We start from the raw sequence: 22034 nt of genomic DNA, 5'->3' as shown, positions 1-22034 counted from the left end.
CCAGCTTTCACATATAGGGGTTTAAGCAAAGAAAAACCGTGAGTTCACTGACAGTTGAGCAGAATGCCTCTAGCTGCCGCATGGAAAACAGAATTAAGTGGGAAACCAATTGACTTGTTCTGAAAATCAAATCCCATTTCTTTGACACCAAATATATGTTGAACAATCCAAATTAATTCATTGTCAATTCTTTTCCCCTTCTGCTCTAACACCAGCTGCACACTTGGCACTTCTTCTAATCCTAACTGGTTACTCAGAATCAGGCTAGGTCTCGTGAGGTAAAGAACATACTCCTCCAGATTGCAGCAGCTGCTTGAGAGTTCAGATGCTAGTCACTAGCTTAAGAGTCCCCAGGACACTATCACTTAAGACCTAGGGACTTCCACTACTCCATTTTAACAATCCACTAGAACAACTTAGAAAAGGTCCTATTCTTGTGATTATAGCTCTGTTGTAGTAAAAAGGATACAAGTAAAGACAGTGTTAGAGCAATTGTTTAGGAGGTTTCTCAAGGCAAACCTTCCATGTCCCAAAAAGAGGATGTACTCTGGTGGCCTGGTGGCAAGAGGCTGTGCTGTAATCCCAAAAGCATGTGGTTCGAGACCACCAGCTGCTCTGTGGGAGAAGGATGGACAATCTCCTCCCGTGTGATTAACTGCCTCTAAAAACTCTGTGGAGGGTCATCTATGGGTGGGTTCCAATTCTACTGTACACAACAACAGCAACTCTCCTGTGCACATTGATAACGGTCACCAGGCAGGAATCCCACGGAGCATCCGTGTCCAGAGCTTTCACTGGCCCTCCTTATGTGGTCTGACTGAATGAATTTTGCTCTCCTGCTGTGAGACGGTGGGTGTTTCTGGCCTGGTCAGACTTCAGCTGAAGAGGAACTGCATTGACAACCTTTATGTGTGGTCTGGAGGCCACATTAAAGAAATTTCAATCATTAGGGAAATTCCAGGGTTTTCGAGGGTATCTCTTAGGAACCAGGGATTAAAAAAAACAAAACACGAATTCCACATTTCTTTGAGGAGAAACTTCATCTCACATACTCTGGGCATATTGTCAGGAGTAAACAGTCCTTGGAAGAAGACATTTTGCTGAGGAAAGTAAAAGGTCAGAGCAAGAGAGGAAGGTCCTCAACAGGATGAATTGACACAATGATTGGAACAATCGTCTCCAGAATATCGGAAACGGCGAGGATGGTTAAGGAGAAGGGACAGTTCAGACCTCATTGAGATTGCTCACTGGGCACTATGAGCCATAGTCGATGGTACCTAACACATAATAACAACATAACCTTAGTATTTATTTATTTATGTCATACTGTATTTAGATAATGGAAGAGTATTTGGTTGGAAAAGGAATAAAGCATCAATACATGTTCCATCATAAGTGGTCCTTGAAAACATTATGCTAAGCTAAAGAAGCCAGTCACAAAAGGCCATATGGTATAATATGCCACTACATTTATAGAAAATGTCCAAAATACACAACATAAACCCATACAGAAAGACTAATGAGTGTTAGGAGTTATGAGGGGAAGGAAGTGCAGAGTGATTGCTAGTGTCTATGGGATTTAGTTGGAGGTGACAAAATGTTTTCATGTGATTGTCTCCAAAAACCCACCAGAGTGTCAACTATGGGTCAGTTCTGACTTGACAGTCAACAACAATGACAACAGTACTACCTCAGAAGCCTCAGAACCGGGGCCAAGCAATCCCAAGTCCCACAAGATATTTAGGGGATGGCGGGCAGGACCACTGGCAGGGCTAACTGCAGGAGGTCCTTTGCCACCTGAGGAAAAGACCAGCTGTGGAACGGAGGATGCTAAGGTTATGTTGTTCTTATGTTGCTCTCAGTTTTCCTAATGAGTTTGATGTTGAGTGTTAAAGACAGAAAGGAGTCAAGAATGACTCCAGGACTTTGGCCCAAGCAACTGAAAGGATGGACTTGTCACTAACCAGCACGGAGAAAGAATCTCTGGGTGTAAAAAGGTTTAACACATACAGCCGCTAACCAAAAGCTGGCAGCTTGAACACACCTAAAGGTGTCTCCGAAGACTTGGTTATCTGCTTCTAAAAATGAGCTAGGAAATTCTGTGAAGTTCAGTTCTATCCCAACACATTTGATGCTGATATTGATATTGCCATGAATGAAAGGCATTTTGACAGCAACTGGTTTGACATAAGAAAGTCACAGGAGAAGTGGACTCAAGTGGGGCTGCAGAGAGTTAGGGTTTGGTTCGGGGGCACACTAATTTTGCAGTGACATTCAAGTGGAAATGTTGAGAGAAGACAGTTAAATACTTAAATCAGAAGTTCCAGAAAGGATCTGAACTAGAAAGGCAGATTTAGAAGTTATTAGTAAATGGATTGTTTTCAGAGCCGTGAGCCTGGGAGAGATGGTGTGCCTTATATTGTCCCTCTTCTGTAGGGAACCCTGGATACACAAAGGCCATGGGAGACTGCATACATTAGTCAGTGAATGTAGTGTATAGCGATAAGCTAAGGATGGGCTTGGGTCAGGCTCCTCTAGAAGGATCACCTCGTCTCTGAGCCCCCGTTTCCACCATAGGGCAGAGAGAGAGCCAAGAGAAACCATGAATGTGTCAACTTTGTCAACTATTGAGCCTTATTATTGGGAGTGCTGGGCAGGACACATTTCATTTATTTCTTGCTCATTAAGCAGCTGCCTTTTCCTGGGAAAACAGCTGCTTGTTTATTTGCATTCTGTTTTTCTTTGTCGCCCAGTGTCCTCCCTGAAGCCACCACCGCCTGGGCTGGATTGCACACGCCAGCATAGCTTACCTTTTGCCAAGTTGCCTGGAAACTGAGGCGGCTCGTTCACATTTGTTACCTGCACTGTGAGGATCTGCAGGTCTGTGGTACCAACCTGATCCTTCACATAAATTTGCAAATCAAATATGTTTGGTCCTGTTTCAAAATCTAGTTTCTCCTTCCCGGTGGTGACAACCTAAAACCAAACGCAAAATCCTCAGTAACCATGTGGAACAAGATCTGCTTTGCGCACACATATTTAGCAAAGGGGTGTTATCAGGAAGGAAATGACTGGCATCTCAAAGATCATCTCTGACTCACTGTTGGAGGACTCAGTGGTTTTTCCAAAGTTCTTTTAACACAAGCATCATGACGCTTCATTAAAGAAACTCCTATGGGTAATATTGCAATTTTTAGGAAAGAAAAGTGTTCAAGTGACTTACTGCCAAGATTTACTGGAGAAGAAAAACCCAAGAATTTAAACACCCATCACTAATGAGACAGTAAGGCCAATAGGCACAATATAGTCCTTAAAGACTATCTTCGAAATCTCTATTTGGTGAGTAGTGACTAAAGTCTTAAAAACTTAAAAGCCATCATCTAAGATCCAACTATTGATCTCTTCCTATCTGGAGTAAAGAAGAATGAGGAAAATCAAAGACTCAGAAACCTATTTACTTTAAAGTAATGAACCACAGCAACCCTAGCTTCATGAGCCTGAGATGAGAAGAACTGGATAGGGTCTGTCTATTCTACAGGGGGCTCTGGAAGGGATCGCAGTAGGAAGTTCTGGAAAGAGTGGGAGAAAAATGTGGAACAAAACGAGACCAGCCTTCCTGGCCTGATAGGGACTGGGGTAACCATCAAGATTATGGCCCTTAGACACCCTTCAAGCCTGGAATTGAACTCGTCCCCAAGACTCAACTTTCAGCCAAATAATAAACAGGTCTATAAAGTGAACAATAACATCAAGGAGATATATATTCCAAAGAACAGTCGACCGTATGAGATCAAAAGGGTAGCATTTACTCACGGATCAAACTCAGAAGACAGGGAGGGCTAGGAAAGAAAGAAAAATGGCAATGCTAAATACAGGGAGAAAGTGGAAAGAGCACCATTACATTACATGGATTACAGTCAAACAAACACACACACACATACACACACACAATGTATGTCTGAATTTTTGCATGAAAACCCAACATGCTCTATAAACTACTACTCAAATAAAAATTAAAAGTTAAAAACAAAACAAAACTAGCCAAAAAACCACTACTACTCAGTGTAGAATCCTAGAGAAATCTCTCAGCCACATTGAAGTTAGGTGGGTTTTCTTATTTTTTAATATTTTTTTCCCTATTTTTGGGGGGGTTTTATCATTTTTAAGAATTGGATATTATACCTTTACTGAGATTGCTATTCAAATAGAGTTTGACGCAGCGTCCCATTCTCCTTTTCCCAAGGCCACACATCCAAGAATAAACAAGAGAGGAGGCACTGGGTACATCTGCATAATGAGGAATGTTATTTACTTATGTCAACAGACTGTTCATTTTTCTGTGCGTGTGTCTTTCCACACATTCTCCCATTGCCTGGGGCTTCTGTCATTCGTTCGTACTCCAAGGATCCTGAAGATGTGGTGGGGTTGTAGGACTTGAAGGTAAAGAAACACCAAGAATCAAAGCCAGAAAGACAGCGTCTCAGGACCCAGAGCCATCACCAGCAGGAAGTCCAGTGGGCAATGGTGGAAAAGTCTTGCTGAGGTTCACTGGAGACTGATCTGAACCTTCTAAAGGTTCTTGCCTTACAAAGGTGGTGGATTCTGAGGCCTTTCACTTCTAATTTTATTTTATTTATTTTATTATTTTGTGTGTATACCATCAAATCAGGTCTGATTGGTACAGGAGATTGTCCCTCCTTCTCCAGCAGAGCATCTGGTAGATTTGAACCGCACACCTCTGGAATTGCAGTGCAGCTTCTTGCCACTAGGCCACCAGATCTCTGGCCTTTCAGTTCTACATGCATATCTCAACTTTGCCCCTAGAACTCTTTGCGACATCAAGGACTAAATGTCACCAATGTCCTCAATTATGCTTACAGAATTGCTATGATTGGAACCAGAAAGAGAGACCTTCATTTTCCGACAGGGGAGAGAGTACCTGACTGAGGTACCCCATTTCTCAGAGGAGGTCACTGCTCCTTTCTGCAAGGTCCCCTGAAACAAGTCACTATGAATTGATTCAACTCAACTTGGGTTTGCATCTCCACTTACAGATAGGGAAAATGAAGCACAGGAAGGCTAAGTAACAGGAAGCATGGACTTTGAAGCCCATTCTTCACAATGTTACCCATAATTTGTTATGATTCACACATAAGGAATAGTATATACTTTGAAGACTAAGGTGTGCCTGATTCAGGCCATGGTCTTTTCAATTACTTGCTATATATCTGAGAGCTAGACAATGAAAGGATAAGAACGATAGAAGAATAATTGATGTCTTTGAGTTGTGGTATTGGAGAAGAGTACTGAATATCCATCCCATAGACTGCCAAAAGAATAAACAGCTGTGTTTGGAAAAGGGCAACCAGAGTATTTCTTGTAGGTAAGGATGGTGAAGCTTATAATCTCTCCTACTTTGGACTACTCCTTGGAAAGGAATATCATGTTTAGAAAGGTGGAGGGTCAATGAAGAAAGGAAGACCTTGATTGAGGTGAACTGACATGATGACTATAGCAATGGGCTCGAGTGTATCAGAACTGAGGATGGTACAGGATAGGACAGGATTCAGGTGTGTTACTCACAGGGTTACTATTAGTCATGCTCAACTTGGTGGAACCTAACACCAGCAGCAATAGTGTTGCTGTCAGGATTAAACTAGTCAAGACATGAAAAGTACTTGTAACACTGTCAGACACCACACAAGCACTAAGTAAATGCTGGCTTTTATCATTATCAAGAAACAAACTCAGCTCCCTGCCATCAAGTCAGAACTCTTTCAGAACCATCCAGTGGGTTTTCAGAGTCTGTAAATCACACAGAAGGAGATTGCCCATCTCTCCCATAGAGCTGCTGGTAGATTTGTAACACCGGAGAGGCACCACCTTTGGGTGAACAGCACAACTCTTTGCCTACTAGGCCACCAGAGCTCCCTATCACTGATCAAGTTCTCTAAAAGCATAATGAGTGTGTGTCCGCCAGAGACATCTCTGCTGGTCTGTGCAGTTTCCTGATTTATCATTTCCCTGCTAAGCATGGAATGACCTCCTGAACCCCAGGTTGGAATAGTGCCTTTACCACAGCATCACATGGTCTCAATCCTTTCTTTCTGAGAACTGGCTGTAACACACAAAAAGAAGAAATGTGGCCAGGTGCTGCTGAGTTGATTTTGACTCATAATGACCCCAAAGGGCAGAACTACCCCATAGGAGTTTTTGGTTTTCATTTTATATCGGTGTGCATACAAAATTCGTATACATTGCGTTTTATTCATGTACATTGTGTTTCACTATTGGTTGTAGTCTTTGCAGATGCAGATCACCTAGTCTTTTTCTCACTGAGCTGCTGCATGCGTTCAAAGACCAATCTTTTGATTAGAAGTCAAGCACTTAACTTTTGTACGACCAGGGCTTCACAAAGATGGGAATAACATGATTTAAAGTGATCTGAAATGTGTGTCTTGGAGCCAAAGGAATTGTTCTAACAACAAGACCAGGAAAACGTGTTTTTTATGATGCCATCACTTATTAAACGTTTACTGTGTTCTAGGCTCTGGCCAAGCCACTTCAGAGAGAATTTCATTCAACCCTGACAGCAGCTATTGGTTGGTCAGTGTCTCCCCATTTCACGCTCAAGGAACCTAAGGGCAGAGGCTAAGGCACTGTCTAAGGTCACAGAGCAAGACAGGAGTGTGTCTGTGGGGTTGCAGGCCAGCAGACTGCAGAGCCCCTGCCCTGCGTTTTGGTAGACAGTAAGGATTGACGCTCAGTGTGTTAAGTCTCAGGTTGTTCTGGACAAGCCTGAACAGACTGGCAGTTAGGAAAAGTGACGGGCAATTGGCAAAGTAGTCATGCCAGAGTTTGCAGTGTTCCTTCCAGAAGATGTAGAAAAAGGGGAGCCCAGGTCACAGAAGGCAGATCTTAAGGAAAGAGGGCATGAGCCCCCAGGGGTCCCTGGAGAGCTTGGTGGCTGCAGGTCTACCTGCAGCTGCAGAATTGCTCCTCCCTGGCTTCTCAGAGCAGCCCTCCTTGGTGCTGCTGCCCCAACAGGAACCCCTCAGACAGATAATTCACCACAGGAGGTTGGAGAAGACTCTGACTTGTCTCTTGCTGGTAGTGGGAGCAGCCCAGTGTGAGAGCCGTGAGTTAGGATCCAGGGCGAACTTGCCTGATCTCAAATGCTCAGTCTGTTTCCTCCAGGCTGTGCAAGCCTAAGCAGTTTACTCAACCTTTCTGTGTCTCCATTTTCCCACCTCTCATATATACATCACAGCAGTATTCCAATCCATAGTATTGTTATATTAAATGAGTGAGTCTATATAAAATATCTAGGAGGGTGTGTAGCACTTGGTAAATACTCTATAAATGTGAGCTGTTACCTTCATTATTTTTACCATTGTCATCATTACTCCTCCTTATGCTCTAGGGGTCTTCAGCACATTATTGAAAAGCAGACAGGCCTGGCCTTAGACTTGGTTTGGAGTTCACTCTCAGGAAGCCCTGTGTGGCTGGATCGCAAGGCCAACAGGGACAAGATCCCTGAGCCAGAGACTCAATAGTATCATGCAAGGTGCCACAATTGTCCAAGGAGGGACCAGGCTCAGCTGTGTCCGTGGATGGCAGGAAGGACTCTTGTGAGCAGCTTAGCCTGTACTGTAGAATTTTGCTGATGACAAGTGTTGAGTTATCTCTATGGAGAAGTGATTCATTCTCAGGAACAGGTGTAGGAGTTGTAAACTTGTGGCCCATCCCAGCACCAAGACAAGGTCCAGGCTACTGCAGTGAACTCTGAATAGACTTTAAAAATGGCCTTTGCTAGGGATCACAAAGGAGGCCTCATGCCACAGAGGTTAGACCCAATACTACGAACCAAAATGTTTGCAGTTTAAGCCCCTCAGGAGATCTGCTTCTACTCTGTGATAGGGTCATTATGAGTCGAAATCAACTCAGTGGAACACAACAACGATCCCAGGGATCAGGAGGAGGGAATTCTTCTGACATAGACTAGATGCTGTACAAATGTACAACCCAACCAGGAAACAGTTGTCCGGGCAGAACCAGGGAACACTGCAAGGTTTAAAATCAAGAAAGGTGTGTGTCAGGGTTGTATCCTTTCTCTACATATATTCAATTTGTATACTGGACACATCATTTGAGAAGCTGTACTATATGAAGAAGAATGTGGCATCAGGATTGGAGGAAGACTTGACAACAACCTGTTTTATGTAGATGATACAATATTGCTTGCCGAAGGGGAAGAAGACTTGGAGCACTTTCTGCAGAAGATCAAAGACCACAACCTCCAATATGGGTTACATCTTTACATCAAGAAAACAAAAATCCTCACCACTGGACCCTAGGCAACATTATGGCAGATGGAGATAAGATTGAAGTTGTCAACTATTCAATTTTACTTGGATCCACAATCAAGACCCATTGTAGCAGCAGTCAAGAAATCAAAAGGTGTGTTAAATTGGGGAAATCTGCTGTCAAGGATCTTCCTAACATGCTAGGGAGAAGGATATCTGTTTGAAGACTAACATGTGCCTGGTGCAAGCCATGGTATTTTCCATTGTTTTCTATGCATCTGGTTCACTGCCAACCCAGAGGCACTCAGTTTGAATCCACCAGCCACTCAGCGGGAGAAAAACGGACTATTTCCTCCTGAGTGTTTTATTGCCTCTGAAACCATAGGAGGAAAGTCAGCTATGAGTTGGTTCCAACTTGATGGTACACAACAATGGCATGCATCTGCAAGCTGAACAATGAATAAAGAAGACTGAAGAAGAAGAAGAAGTGCCTTTGAATTGTGGTGTTGGAGAAGAGCACTGACTACCCCATGGACTTCCAGAAGAGTAAACAAATTGTATTAGAGGAAGAGCAACCAAGATACTCTTTAAAGGTAAGGATGGTGCTTTTGAACATTTTGTCAGGGAGAGTCAGACTTTGAAAAAAAGCATCAAGAAGGGAAAGGTAGAGGGTTCATAAATAAAGAGGAAGACCCCCAAGGATATGGATAGACACAGTGACTATAATATTGGACTTGAGGGCGGCAGAGAGTGAATGATGCAAGATAAGGCAAGGTTTTGATGTGTTTTTTCATAGAGTTGATAGGAGTTGTAGTTGACTTGATGGAACCTAACAACAACGTACGAATGTAAGCAATTGACAAGGTTTATAGGAACAGACATACAGCAGTTGTTAAAGAGGAAATTCTCCCAGAAACAATAGCAAAGTTCAACAGGGCAGCAAACAACAAATGCTGGCAAGGTTGTGGAAACTTTGAAAGCCCTCCCTGAATCACATGAAATGTTGGAAGGTAAATCCTTTTTTAATAAAAGGATTAGGGATTTACAAAAAGAAGTCATAAATACTCATAGCCAGATAGGAGGGAGAGTCAGGGAGTTCACAAACCCTGAGTTAAGTTGGTATTTCATTCTTGATAAATTCTGTCTTGGATAAACAATTGATCTTGCTAATTCTTAGTAATCATTTTTCTAAAACATGAATGAAAATTTTACCTAAGATAATAATACAAAGGTGAGTTATAACAATCAAGAGATTGGGCATGTGAAGAAGCTTTAGAACCTCTATGCAAATGTGAAGCATGTCCATGGCCAGTATTAGAAGCAATAGATCAGAGAGTAAAAAAGGAGAGCTCTCAAGTAGAAACAACACAACAAACGAATAGACATGTATGTTGTTCTTGTGACCACTGAGTCAGAACCAACCTACAGCTGGCCCACCAGCAGGTCTGCAGAGGCAGTTGATAGAATGGGAGGAGATTGCCCATCTTTCTCCCACAGAGCAGTTCAAACCACGTACCTTCGGGATTGCAGTGCAGCTTCTTGCTATTATGTCATACTGTATTTAGATAACGGAATATTATTTGGTTATGAAAGGGAATAAAGCATCAGTACATGCTCCAACATGAGTGGTCCTTGAAAAATACTATGCTCAAATAAAGAAACCAGTCACAAAAGGCCATATAGTATAATACATCACTACATTTATAGAAAATGTCCAAAATACACAACATAAACCCATACAGAAAGATTAATGAGTATTAGGAGTTATGAGGGGAAGGAAATGCAGAGTGATTGCTAATGTCTATGGGATTTATTTGAAGGTGACAAAATGTTTTAATGTGATTAACTGCCTCTAAAAACCTACCAGAGGGTCAACTATGTGTCAGTTCTGACTTGACAACAACGACAACAGTACTACCTCAGAAGCCTCGGAACCTGGGCCAAGCAATCCTAAGTCCCACAAGACATTTAGGGGATGGCGGGCAGGACCACTGGCAAGGCTAACTGCAGGAGGTTCCTTTGCCAGCTGAGGAAAGACCAGCTGTGGAACGGAGGATGCTAAGGTTCTGACACCTGGCCCCTAAAAGACATCCTTAACACGTTGCCGCACACTTTTTAAATTGACGACCGTGCTTAGAAAACACATTTGCTGTCAATGTGTTAAAAGATTTCAGGTCACCAGTGGACAGTGAATAGATGTGTCACATCGAAGGGAAAAGTTAGTGTGCAAAAGACTCAGATGACCAAGTAGCCCATGGAGCAGCAGTGGCCTCACGCTGAAGTATGAGTAGTTAGACCTAAATTACCTAGCAGGAAGCAGTCACACACTAAGACTGGACACTTAGATTTATTTCTTTATTAATGATATGTGTCATCCATACTAAATAAGGCTGGTTTCTCTTTCATCACCTTGGGGGTGGGGGGGCTGGTAATTGTAGAATCGAGGAAAAGCAAATGAACAGGCATGATTTCATTAGGGAAAGACAGACAACTGTACCTAAGCTCTCACACTCAGTGAATGTAGTCATCCTCTGCACACCAAAGACATGCTATCTTAGGTTTTCTACTTGTTTAAAAAGTTGGCCTATACCATTCAGATGGCCTGGGTTAAGTAGAGAAAGATCCCAAGGCCTACAGGGCCGTATGGTAGAGATGTCCACAGCAGAAATTCTGTATCTCAAGTCATTGCTGTCAAGTAGGGACCAACTCAGAAGTGACCCTCCAGTGGCCATAAATTGCACAGGAGGACGCTTCCCATCTTTCTCCCTAAGAGCAGCTTGTGGATTGAAAGCGTCTGCCTTTGGGTTAGCAGCACAACTTCTTACCCATGAGGCCACCAGATCTCCCTATATCTTAAGGCAGGAGAGGCAAACCTGAGGAATGAGGAGGGCGCAATCACTAGTGAGAATCCCCTCCATATCTGTAGGAGGATCTGTGGGCCAACAGCTCGCATGTGGAATAAGATGCTGCTTACCTCGAAGTTGGTTCCTGATGGCCTCACCTTGAAGGCTTTAGTGAGGGGACTCGAGTTGATTATCAGAGGAAATCCTGGGCTCATAGGTGACAGTGACACTGACAAATTCACAGCAAACTTGTATACTGCTGTCTCTGGTGGAGAATTCTCTGTCACGTTGCTCGTAGCTGGTAAGTGGATCAAGTGCAGCGCCTCTCTCTCTGTGGATTTCAAAGGAATGCAAGATGACATGAACACAAAGCCTTTCACTGCAGACAGGGACTAAAGGGATTGATCTGTGGCTTCCACATGTGGCTCAGAGCAGCAGTGTGACCAGGTCACTCTCTCAGAACAGTTCTTACAAACAATGCAAATGAGAAGGCAAGATCTTCTTGGAACCAAGAGAGCAGCCACCACCAAGCAGCCATGAAATCTGTTCTGCAATTCGATAAATAAAGCAACTGCTTTTCTCTTGCCTCCCTGCTTCTCTCTTCCTTGCTCCAAGCCGTGGGAAGAGGCAGAGAAAGAGAAACAAGACACCCTAGGAATCAGACACCCACTTGAAGGCCTCAGTCTGATAATGACAGCTTGCTTCTCTTACAAGAGCCTGGTAGCTGACAAGAGTTTTTTTTCCCTGCTGTGAGAGCTTTCTTAGTGAGGCCATCTGAGAATCAAGCGTACATGACTGGGAAGTCTATCCTAAAATCATGGTGGGTCTCATCTGTTAATAATCTCAAGGACAATGATTTGCTATTAGTAGATCCTCAAGAGGAGGCTTGGTGGCACAATGGTTAAGATGTTGGCTGCTACTAGAAACATCAGCCACCCCATGGAGAAAGATGTGACAGTCTACTTTTAAACAGATATGGAAATCCTATGAGACAACTGTTTTGCCCTATAGGTCACTATGAGTTGCGTTGACTACAGCAATGGAATTCTTTCTTCTGGTTTTGTGGCCAACCAGCATTTCTTATTTGATAGGTGGACTCCTATTTCACAAGGAGGGAAGGAGAGATTTGAGGACATGTGAGTTGCTGTGGGCTATACTGTAGACAGGGATTTTACAAGTTAAATGAAAACATTTTCTCTCTGAAAGGCTTGGGTTCATTCTTAGGTCTCCTTAACATTCTGGGTGGCTTTCCAGCACAGAGGGGGGTCCATGACCTTTCATATTTCCATAATGATGGCTACTATTTATCCAATGTGTCCACTGTTTACATGGTACACAATGGAGAATTCTTTATTTCATCTGCTCAACACAACCTTCTGAGACAGGTATTAACGTTATCACTTTACAGATGAGAAGACCAAATGGAGAGTCACACAACTAACAAGTTGCAGAGCCAAGATCTCAGAGAGGTCATACTCAAAGGCTCCATTATCTCAGCGTGTTCACACGGACTGCCCCTCCTACTCAGAATTCCCTTCCACACTGTGTCCCGCTTGCCCAAACACCTACTAAAAGAGTCCTCTCATTTCCTACCTGTGATCCCAAGCATAGCCAACCACTTCTTTCTTTGTCACTCTGGTACATTTTGCTCGTCTTTCCACTTTGATCTCTTTGTGCTCTGCTGCAGTATGTTTGTCTTTCTCCCCTGATTGGGAGCATGTTCGTTTTTGAGCACTGTTAGGTCTATTTGGAAGCAGGAGTGACATCCACTTCCTAAACAGCAAGCCTCCAGAAACTCTATGAACTTTGATTAATGTCGATAGTTGTGGAGGGACTTCAGGGCTTTTGTTCATAGGGTCACTATGAGTCGTGCTCTACCCGAAGGCAATCATTGTCATCAACAACATTAGGTCTATGAACTTTGAGACATGACAAGAGTTATAGAAAGGCGTCAGGTCTTTTGTTCATAGGGTTGCTAAGAGTCGTGCTCAACTCGATAGCATTCAACAACCAACAACAACAACATTAGGTGTCATCACAGTTTGAAAGGATTACTTACTTACTAGCAGACTCCTGTTCCCGTACCCCACAAACCTGGCCACTGGCAGCCAGCCACTGGGAACATGGGGGTTGTGAGGAAGAGTGGAAGGGTCTGTCCTACTGATAGATGTGATATTTCTATAGACAAACAATGGAAAACGCTGAATTTCATAAAAAGATATTTTTGTTTAAGTTTGAGGATGGGGGAAGACCAGGAAAAAAACGTAAAATTGGGGTGGGGGGAATAGAAATAAGCACATTATTGACACAAACTTTCAGAAATCTAAAGTCATTCTATTTAGTGTAGAGACCAAAATGCATTGTTGTTGCTGTGTGCCACTGAGTCGGAACCAGCTCATAGCTGACTCTCCAGAGGACTTTCTGAGGCAGTAAATCACATAGGAGGAGACTGTCATCCTTTTAGGTCTGGAGAGGGGGACCAACAGGGAGAATGAAGAATTTGAAGACTACACACGTCAACAAGAAGAGTGCCCACCTAGCCGAACTAGTGGACGAAGCATAAATCATAGTGGAATGTCCTTCCCCTTTGCTCCCTAAAGACCCTGTTATAAAAATCCTCCCTAATATTTTCAAAGGACGACTTCCTCATTCCACATCTTTGGAACGAGGAACCTTTCCTGGAAGCCCCCCGCCCCCAATAAAGCTGCTTTTAAGCTTTATCTCTTGTTCTCTGACTTCTTTCTGAGCTCCATAGCCTAACACATCCTTCTCAGACTGAGCAGCTGATGGATTCAAACCATGTGCCTTTGAGATGGCTGCACATCTTCTTATCACTAGGCCACCAGGGCTCCCTAAAAAATGTGTCATGCGTAAGTTCCTTTTCCTTGCAGAATTATCAAGTTTTATGAACAAAGACTATGCAAGGACTCTGAAATCTCAAAAGAGGTGAGGTTTAGGGTGATGGAAACATTAATAAGGTTTTTTTTAAAAAATTCTATTAAAATTGACTTTAAAACCATAACATTGTTATGATAAATTTAAACCAGTAAGAAAACACTGTTTGCAATAGAGACAAAATTTTTTTCAGCTTTTCAAAACAAGCATAATAATTTATTTCCTTGGTGGGTTAGGATTTTCAGGCATAATTCCCTCACACCCTCCTTTCCACAATGGAAAAACTGCCACCGTATTCCCCTGACTTGTGCATGAGAATGTACCCTTGCTGCTTACCAGGACAATGACAGTGAAATGAAAGCCTGGCACTTTGTCTTGCAGGACCTGCCCCTTCTCAGTCATACATCGCTTTTTCTGATAACTTGTGTCCTTTCAGTCAAGGAGAAAGGAAGCTCTTCTTAAGCAAAGTTATAACTTGCCACTCAAGAGTAGTTCTTCTCCAGAATAGCTTGGGGTGAGACTGACTGGGAAGAATAGAGGAAAATAAGTAGCCACTTGTGTTGACTAAGCATCGGCCCAGTAGGCATTGTGGGAGTGCTTATCCCCTGGTGCAGATATCACTCACGCATGCGAACAAGGGGGTTCAGAGAGCTTGAGTAACTCAGTAATGGGCTCTGATGGGCCCATCTCTGGCTCACCTCATCTTGATCTTGCACACACTCACTATGGGTATTGCTCCCTACCTGTTATGTGATTGTCAATTTGTCCTGTCCTGTGGTTATTTTGTACCTTGGGAACAGTGTAGCCAGATGGCACTAGAAACCCACTCAACTCAGATGGTTGAGCTGAATGATGTGACCTATAAGGGAATAGCATAAGGGAATTGTGCTGAAGCATTAGCTTGATGTGAACTTGTTTATGACAGGTCTGCGAAGCCTCCACTCTGAGCATTTTCAACCTCACTTTGAAAGCAGAAGACTGCAGCCACCAACAGAGTATCTCTCCTGGGGGTAGAGACGTTTAGTGAAGTCATGTTCTCTAAACATAACTCAGCACAGCTCCTGGTTTGCTTTACTAAAAATGTTATCCTCTGATAGCATTTTGTTAATTGCTACTTTGACAAGACTCCTAGGTCTGAAAGACTAATCCCAACAAAGAACCAGCATTCCAATCCAAGCCAACTGACTCTAAGAGCAGAATTCTTTCCTGGTTTCATGCTGTTTCTTTATATGTATCAACTTTCCATTGTCCTCCTTCAAATGGCCATATTTTGCATGACAGTAAGGGAGGTATTTGGGGAAGAGAAGTAGATCCATACAATGGCCCTCAAGCTATTTGTGTTGGGAACTGCCCTTTCCATGAATAAACAAAACCAGACTGTGTCCTTCCTACTGGGGACATTCTACTCTTCTGGTCACCTCTCTTTCCAGGGAGAAGGTCAAACAACTCAACCCCCAAAATTGTAAGCTAAGTACCACGAGGAATACTAATCAGAAGAAACGTAACCAAGCCTGGACTTACTGGCTCTTAGTTCAATGCCTTGTTCCTCCAGATTCCTTGCTATCAAAAAATAGTAGTTGTAGGACATTGATAGTGGTAGCAATGACAATAAGTCACATCCTAAAAATAGATCAAAATTTTATATGCAGAATTCACAAAGTTCATATGTAAGCCATTTAGGGCACACATAAATTGAAGGGATGTACCCAGATTACACAGCTGAGCAGTGACAGAGAGATTAGAGTCAGGGACATCACATGCTTCTTTCTTCCAAGGCTGGTCTTCCAAGCTTTCTTTGATGGCCTGAGTGCTGGGAAGCAGGAGAGAGGCTTTAATGGAATTTGACTTACACATGCATCATAATTAAGAATCAAATTAGGATTGCTTGAAGCGTGCACTTTGAAAGCGAAGCAGCATGCAAAAAGATTTATTATCAGTCACTGTGCCCACTGAAACATCTCGCTTGCTGTTGAGATCTGGATGGATACATGCTAGTTTGATGCCAGAAATGGATTGATGCCGCCTCTTTATGAGAGCTTGCTTTGGAATAATTAAGACCTCTCCATGACCACAATTCCAAGTGAAGATTGTGACCATGCTAGGCCACTGACTCCAAAAGTCATGATGTAGCCCAAGAAAGGTACAGGGTGATGCCCTCTTCTTCCTCCACAGGGTACAGAAGTTCTAACCATTGCTCTGTTTTCAGGGCTCAAAACAGTAAATTGCCTTAGACATTACCCATTACTCTTTACTCTTTCTAGTAGGAAGCTTTTGGTGACTCACTGGTAAGGAGCTGCACTGACAACCCAAAGGCAGATAGGTCGAGTCCACAAGTTGTTCTGCCTGTACAATCTCTTCCTATGCTACTTACAGTCTGAAAACCCACTGGAGGGTGAGCTATCAGTTGGTTCCAGCTTGACAGCTCATAACAACATTTTCTCTAGTAACTAATCAACGTGGCTGCTCTTGTTAGGTGCCATTGAATTGACTTGAACTCATGGTGACCCTATGCACAACAGATTTAACCTCACACTATCTTTACCTAATATGTTTGAGCCCATTGTTACCGTCATTATATCAATCTATCTTGTTGAAGGCCTTCTCTTTTGTTGACCTTCAACCTTCTTTCCCCAGCATGAGATCTTTCTGCAAAGACTAGAAAACATGCCCAAAATATGAAAGATGACGTTTTGCCATCCTATTCTCTATGGAACACCCTGGTTGTATTTCTTCCAAGGCAGATTTGTTTGTTCTTTTGTCAGTCTATGAGATACTCTGTACTCTTCTCCTATATCACAAGTCAAAGGCTTGGACTCTTCCTATGTTATCCTTATTAATGATTCAAATTTCAGAAGCAATTAAAAAGACCATGGCTTGGATTAGGAGTACTTTAGTCTTTAAACTAACATTTTTGCTCTTAAGCACTTTGGAGAGATCCTTGACAACAGACTTTCTTGTGATATGTCTTTTTATTTTGATTTTTTAAAACTGCTGTTACCATGCATGTTGGTTGTGAATTCAAACAAAATGAAATAGTTGACAATTTCAGTCTTTTCTCCATCTTCCAATGGAGAGGAAATCAGAATTATTCTAATAATACAGAATTTGTTATTAGAGCCTTTTCCTCAATTAAATCTGATCTGACACTACTTGACTTGGACCTTGCACTGGTTTCTAAATTCCTTTTGGTCACCTGTTAACTCCGTCTCTCTTAAGACTGCAGTGCTGTGCAAACAGTGACTCCTAAGTAGGATTTTATTGCTAAAGGCTTTTAGGATCCTACAAGCCAACACTTACATATCTGCAGTTTATAGCAGGGAAAGGACTGAGCATAGCAACAGCACTAAAGTGGGCATGTACGTCATAGCTGAAGGCTACCTCTCAGTGAGTGGTCCTGGGAAACTAGGGGGAGATTCCTGTCTCCCATCACTCTGGGTCATGGCAGGCCTCACGGCTCTCTCAGAACAGGATGGTTGTATGGAATATCTTGCCCCAGGGATCCCAAAATAGACCCCGCACTGAGGATTCCACATCTTTTTCTAGTCACATAGGCATACTCCCACCTCAACAGCAAAGTTCTCCAGGGACCCCACTGAGACCAGCTGCAATCCATCCATCTCACTGTGTTCAATAAACACTGTCTGCAAACTGGTACACACCACTCTGGTCCTCTTCACACCCATGGTTAAAACACAACATGATTAATCAGTGTGTTTCCTGCTTTGATCAGGGTTTAATGCTAGGTAGGAACTTTAGCAAAAACATGTTGGGACATCACCTCTCCCAACACTTGTGCCATAGAGGAAAATGCATATGGTTAGTTGGCTATAAATAACCATAGGATACTGCTGTTTCCATTGTTTTGGAATATGTAGCTTCCTCCTAAGTCTTTCATTTCCATGATAGATACCTTTCTGGATGGCTTGTTCAACTACCTCTTTTACCAGGTAAGGATAATAAAGAGAAGAGGGAATTTACTAGCACACAGAAGAAAAGGTAGTTACCATATGATCCCCATACACTCAACTCCCACCTTGACATCGTTTTGCAGAAATATGGAAACTTCCAGAAGAAATCTATGATGGTCTCATGACAGCAGCTAGATGGACATGGAATGATTGATTTGACTCCTTTTCATATTCTTGCAGCTCTTCCCAGGAGTCCTTCTTTAATTAACCACTTTGGCATTCATCATTTTCCTATTGTTAGTTGCTATCAGGTTGATTCTGACTCATTGTCACCTTATATGTTCAGAGAAGAACTGCTGGTGGCCTCCTGGGTATGAAGTGCGCTACTAGCCCAAAGCAGTCAATTCCAATCCACCAGCTGCTTGAAAAGAGAAAGATGAGCAGTTTCCTCACTAGATGGTCAGCTATGAGTCATTTCTGACGAGATGGCATCAAGTTGTGTTGAGTTTATAGGGTTTTCAATGTTGTGATCTTTTTAGAATCGGTTTACCAGGCCTGTTTCCATGGAACCTCTTGGGAGTTTGAACCATCAACATTTCAGTTGGTACTGAATGCACGTAACCATTTTCACCACTGAAGGACTTCATTTCCGAGACTAATAAAAATTTTAGCTCCCTAGAATTTTTTTTTCCAAAAGAAAGATAGCTTCAGTCTGCAGTGAGCATGAATATGTCAAAGGCCAGTACTAAACACCCCCTCGAGCCTCTGTCTTCTACAAATTCTGCCTGCATGGTCCTTTGGAACTTATCAAAACAGATGATGATTTTGTCGCACTTGTTTTTCACTAGGAAGATGTGGTGGCCTAGTGGTAAGAAGCTGTGCTGAGATTTCAAAGGAACATGGTTTGAAACCAGCAGCTTCTCCGTGGGAGATGGGTGGGCAATCTCCTCCTGTGAACTAACTGCCTCTGTAAACTCTGTGGATGGTCAGCATGGGTCAGTTCTAACTCAACAGCATACAACACATTTTTCACTGATACAATTGGGAGTCTGTGCACTTTATGTTCTTGCGGGACATCTGTAAATCATTGTTGGAAGAGAACACTATTGTTTTCCAAAGAAAAAGTACTCCATTTCCCTCTTCATAATGGAAAGTGGAAAGGACAGGATAGAAGTTAATGAAAATTTAAATGCCCATGTTGAGCAGTTCATTTTTAAAACAATCAACAGCCGTGGAGTTGGAACCAGCCCATAGCTGACCACTACAGCAGGTTTTTAGCTGCATTAAATGACATAGGGGAAGTTGGTCCAACTTTCACCCACAGAGTAGCTGGTGGCCTTAAACCAGGTGCCTTTGGGTTGGTGGTTCAACATCATACCTGTAGGCCACTAGATCTCCACTAAATTAAACTGTTGTTATTGTTGTTGTTATGTTGCTTGGATCTCTTGAATAAAAATGATGGAAGCTGAGAAGTACTTAACCGAATCTTTGGCTCCTTTATCAAAAGATACTTTAAGTTCAGGTTGGTATCTCCTCAGCACCTCAGTTTATCCACAGGATGATTTGCCATTCTCTAGTTTGCCCACATGAAAGACAAAGATCTCTATAAAGATTGGCTTGACATCCACACAAAACTCTACTATGAAAGCTATGTCACCCAGAGCAACTATGAGATATAATTTCACCCCAGTAACAATAGCAAAGTTCAACAGAGCAGTGAACAAGAAATGCTGGCGAGCTTATGGAGAGATTGGAACCCTTATTCAGTACTAGTGGGAGTGTAAAATGGTGGGACCACTACAGAAAGTGGTTTGGCACTTTCTCAAAAAGTTGGAAATAGAAATATCATTTGACCCAGCAATTGCACTACTAGGGATATATTCTAAAGAAATCCAAGCTGCCACCCAAACAGATATATGCACACCCGTGTTTATTGCTGCATTGTCCACAAAAGCAAAGAGATTGAAGCAACCCAAGTGCCCATCAACAAATGTATAGATAGAAAAACTATGGCATATTCATACAATGGAATATTATGTAGCACTGAAAAACAAGAAACTCATTACACAACATGAGTGACCTTGAAGGACATTATGCCTAGTGAAATAACTCAGTCGCAAAAGGACAAATACTGCACAACACCACCGTTATGAAACAGGCCTGACATGATAGAGTTGGAGGGAAATAGGAAAAGAGAGGATAGATAATGAACACTGCATTGGAATGTATGAAAGAGAGTATTGTTTAAAAGAACATATGATTAGGCATTATTTGTACAACAGTCCAGAATAAGAGGTGCATAGCAAAGTGGATTGGGGAAGAGGGAGAAGGGAGGGAGGAAATCCCAACAATGAATGCATGTTTAAAAAAAAACAAAGTCAACTAAGGAAGGGGAAGGGAGGGATAGGGATGAAAATGTGCAGCAGTCAGTGAATGAAAATTCAACTTTTCTGTAAACTTTCATTAAAATCGCAATGTTTAAAAAAACCCCAAATAAAAGCTGTGTCCCCAATCTAAGAAGACTTAGAAGTCTGAAGGACTTCTGGTGTAGGTCAATTAACATCAAAGGGAAGTCTATACCAAAACACAGACTTGATTGTGGTGCTTTTTTTCTTTTTTTTACTTCTTTTAATACTGATTTATTTACAAAGTTTTAATACCTTGTTTTCTTACAAAAGATACTTCCCATTTTCTTCGCCCCATCCATTGATTGTGGTTCTTTGTGTGGCCCGCTTCTAGGGCACCCCTACCTCTGCCTCCTCTTGGAGGAAGACCCCTTGGAGTTGTACCATCTCACTTCCTGTTGCAGGCAAACCTATATTTGAAACTAAGCTTCCCAGAATTATCATACAACAGACATGCAAATAAATCAGGCCAAGAGACGAATATTTCAAAAGTACAATTAGTAACAAAATGGAATTCCTACCTGACACAGCACTCATGAGAAGCAGGAGAATGACGCCTTCCTGCATATCTAAGCCTTCACCTCTGCGTGAGCTTGCAGCGTGTTATTCAGGAGCTAAATCTTGCCTGGCACCCAACATTCACTCTTGACGCTGCTCATCTTCCTCATCTGGCTTTGTTGCCATGCAGTAAATCTAACAAAACTCTCCTGGTAACCAAGGGAGACTCAAAACAACGCAGGCTTGTTTGTTCTTTGATTACTTGCTTCTGCAACTTCATGATACCGGAGAAGCTTTACCTCCTGTCCCAGTCAGCTCAGGGTCCCTCTTTAAAGTCCATACACACTATGAATCCTACCAGAGTGTTCCAGAAGAAAGCTCAAAAGAGTAAGGAAGAGCAGCTGGACAGGCTGGGCAAAGGTGTAAGGCATCCACAGTGGTGTTAGCAGCTTTGTGGTCTGCGGGGATGTCATTCCAGGAGGCAAAAACAGGGAGGTGGTATTTTGCTGCCCTGAATGGTAGGGCAGGACTCGGAGCTGTAAATCAACTGGCATTTATTCGCATGAGAGGAGCCAACAACTTGGGGCCAGACCTCACCTTATTGTATGCTCTGGGGAGAGACATTACCTTTGGCTCCATCCAGGCTGTAGCCCTGATCCCAGCCCTCCAAAGAGTCTGTGGAAGAAAATGATGGGATGGTGAGATGTCTATTCATCGGGGGGAGGTAGTGAGTCCACATGGCCAGTCCCTCCATGGCATCTTCTGGGCAGGACAATGCTTTTATCCCCCCACAGCATAGTCTAGCCACAGGGCTTAGTGAGTGAAACACAGATTGGAGTTAAGTCTTTCTTCAACAAAGAGAGGGCGCACTGGAGGGTTGGAGGCAGAGAGAGGTTGATGATGGAGCAGTAGGATAAGTAGTAGATGGACTTGAACCCTCTCTCAACTTAGGCTCTGCTCCCTGTGAGGAGCGAGCCCAGAGCCCAAGGCTTATAGCACAAGATCAATGGCAGCGGCGAAGGAGGTGGGCTCTGAGCCAGACGTCCCCACAGGTCCCCTAACAAAATATACCTGTGACCCACAAGTGAACCAGCATTTGGCACCTGCCTCACCGAGGTGAAAAATGTCTGGTCACTATGAGCCACACAACCACAAGCAAATGAGAGACAGCAATAATGG

At 42.8% G+C, this 22034-nt stretch overlaps 1 protein-coding gene across 1 annotated transcript in view; it reads right to left on the bottom strand.

The window, feature by feature from the left end:
* CDHR3 (cadherin-related family member 3) overlaps positions 1-20924 on the bottom strand; it is a 96901-nt gene extending 75977 nt beyond the window's left edge. Inside the window, exons 1-4 of the mRNA XM_006882685.1 lie at positions 20879-20924; positions 14307-14310; positions 11281-11476; positions 2811-2976 (exon numbers count right to left, since the gene is read on the bottom strand). Coding sequence (XP_006882747.1) covers positions 2811-2976; positions 11281-11476; positions 14307-14310; positions 20879-20924 — 412 coding nt within the window. The remainder of the gene's footprint in view (positions 1-2810; positions 2977-11280; positions 11477-14306; positions 14311-20878) is intronic.
* Between the last annotated feature and the right edge of the window lie 1110 nt (positions 20925-22034).

Source organism: Elephantulus edwardii, unplaced genomic scaffold (assembly GCF_000299155.1).
Source record: "Elephantulus edwardii isolate Elephantulus edwardi_28Jun2011 unplaced genomic scaffold, EleEdw1.0 scaffold00022, whole genome shotgun sequence".
NCBI classification, from domain to species: Eukaryota; Metazoa; Chordata; class Mammalia; order Macroscelidea; family Macroscelididae; genus Elephantulus; species Elephantulus edwardii.
The sequence above is the reverse complement of the archived record's forward strand: the minus strand, read 5'-3'. Positions and strand labels throughout refer to the sequence as shown.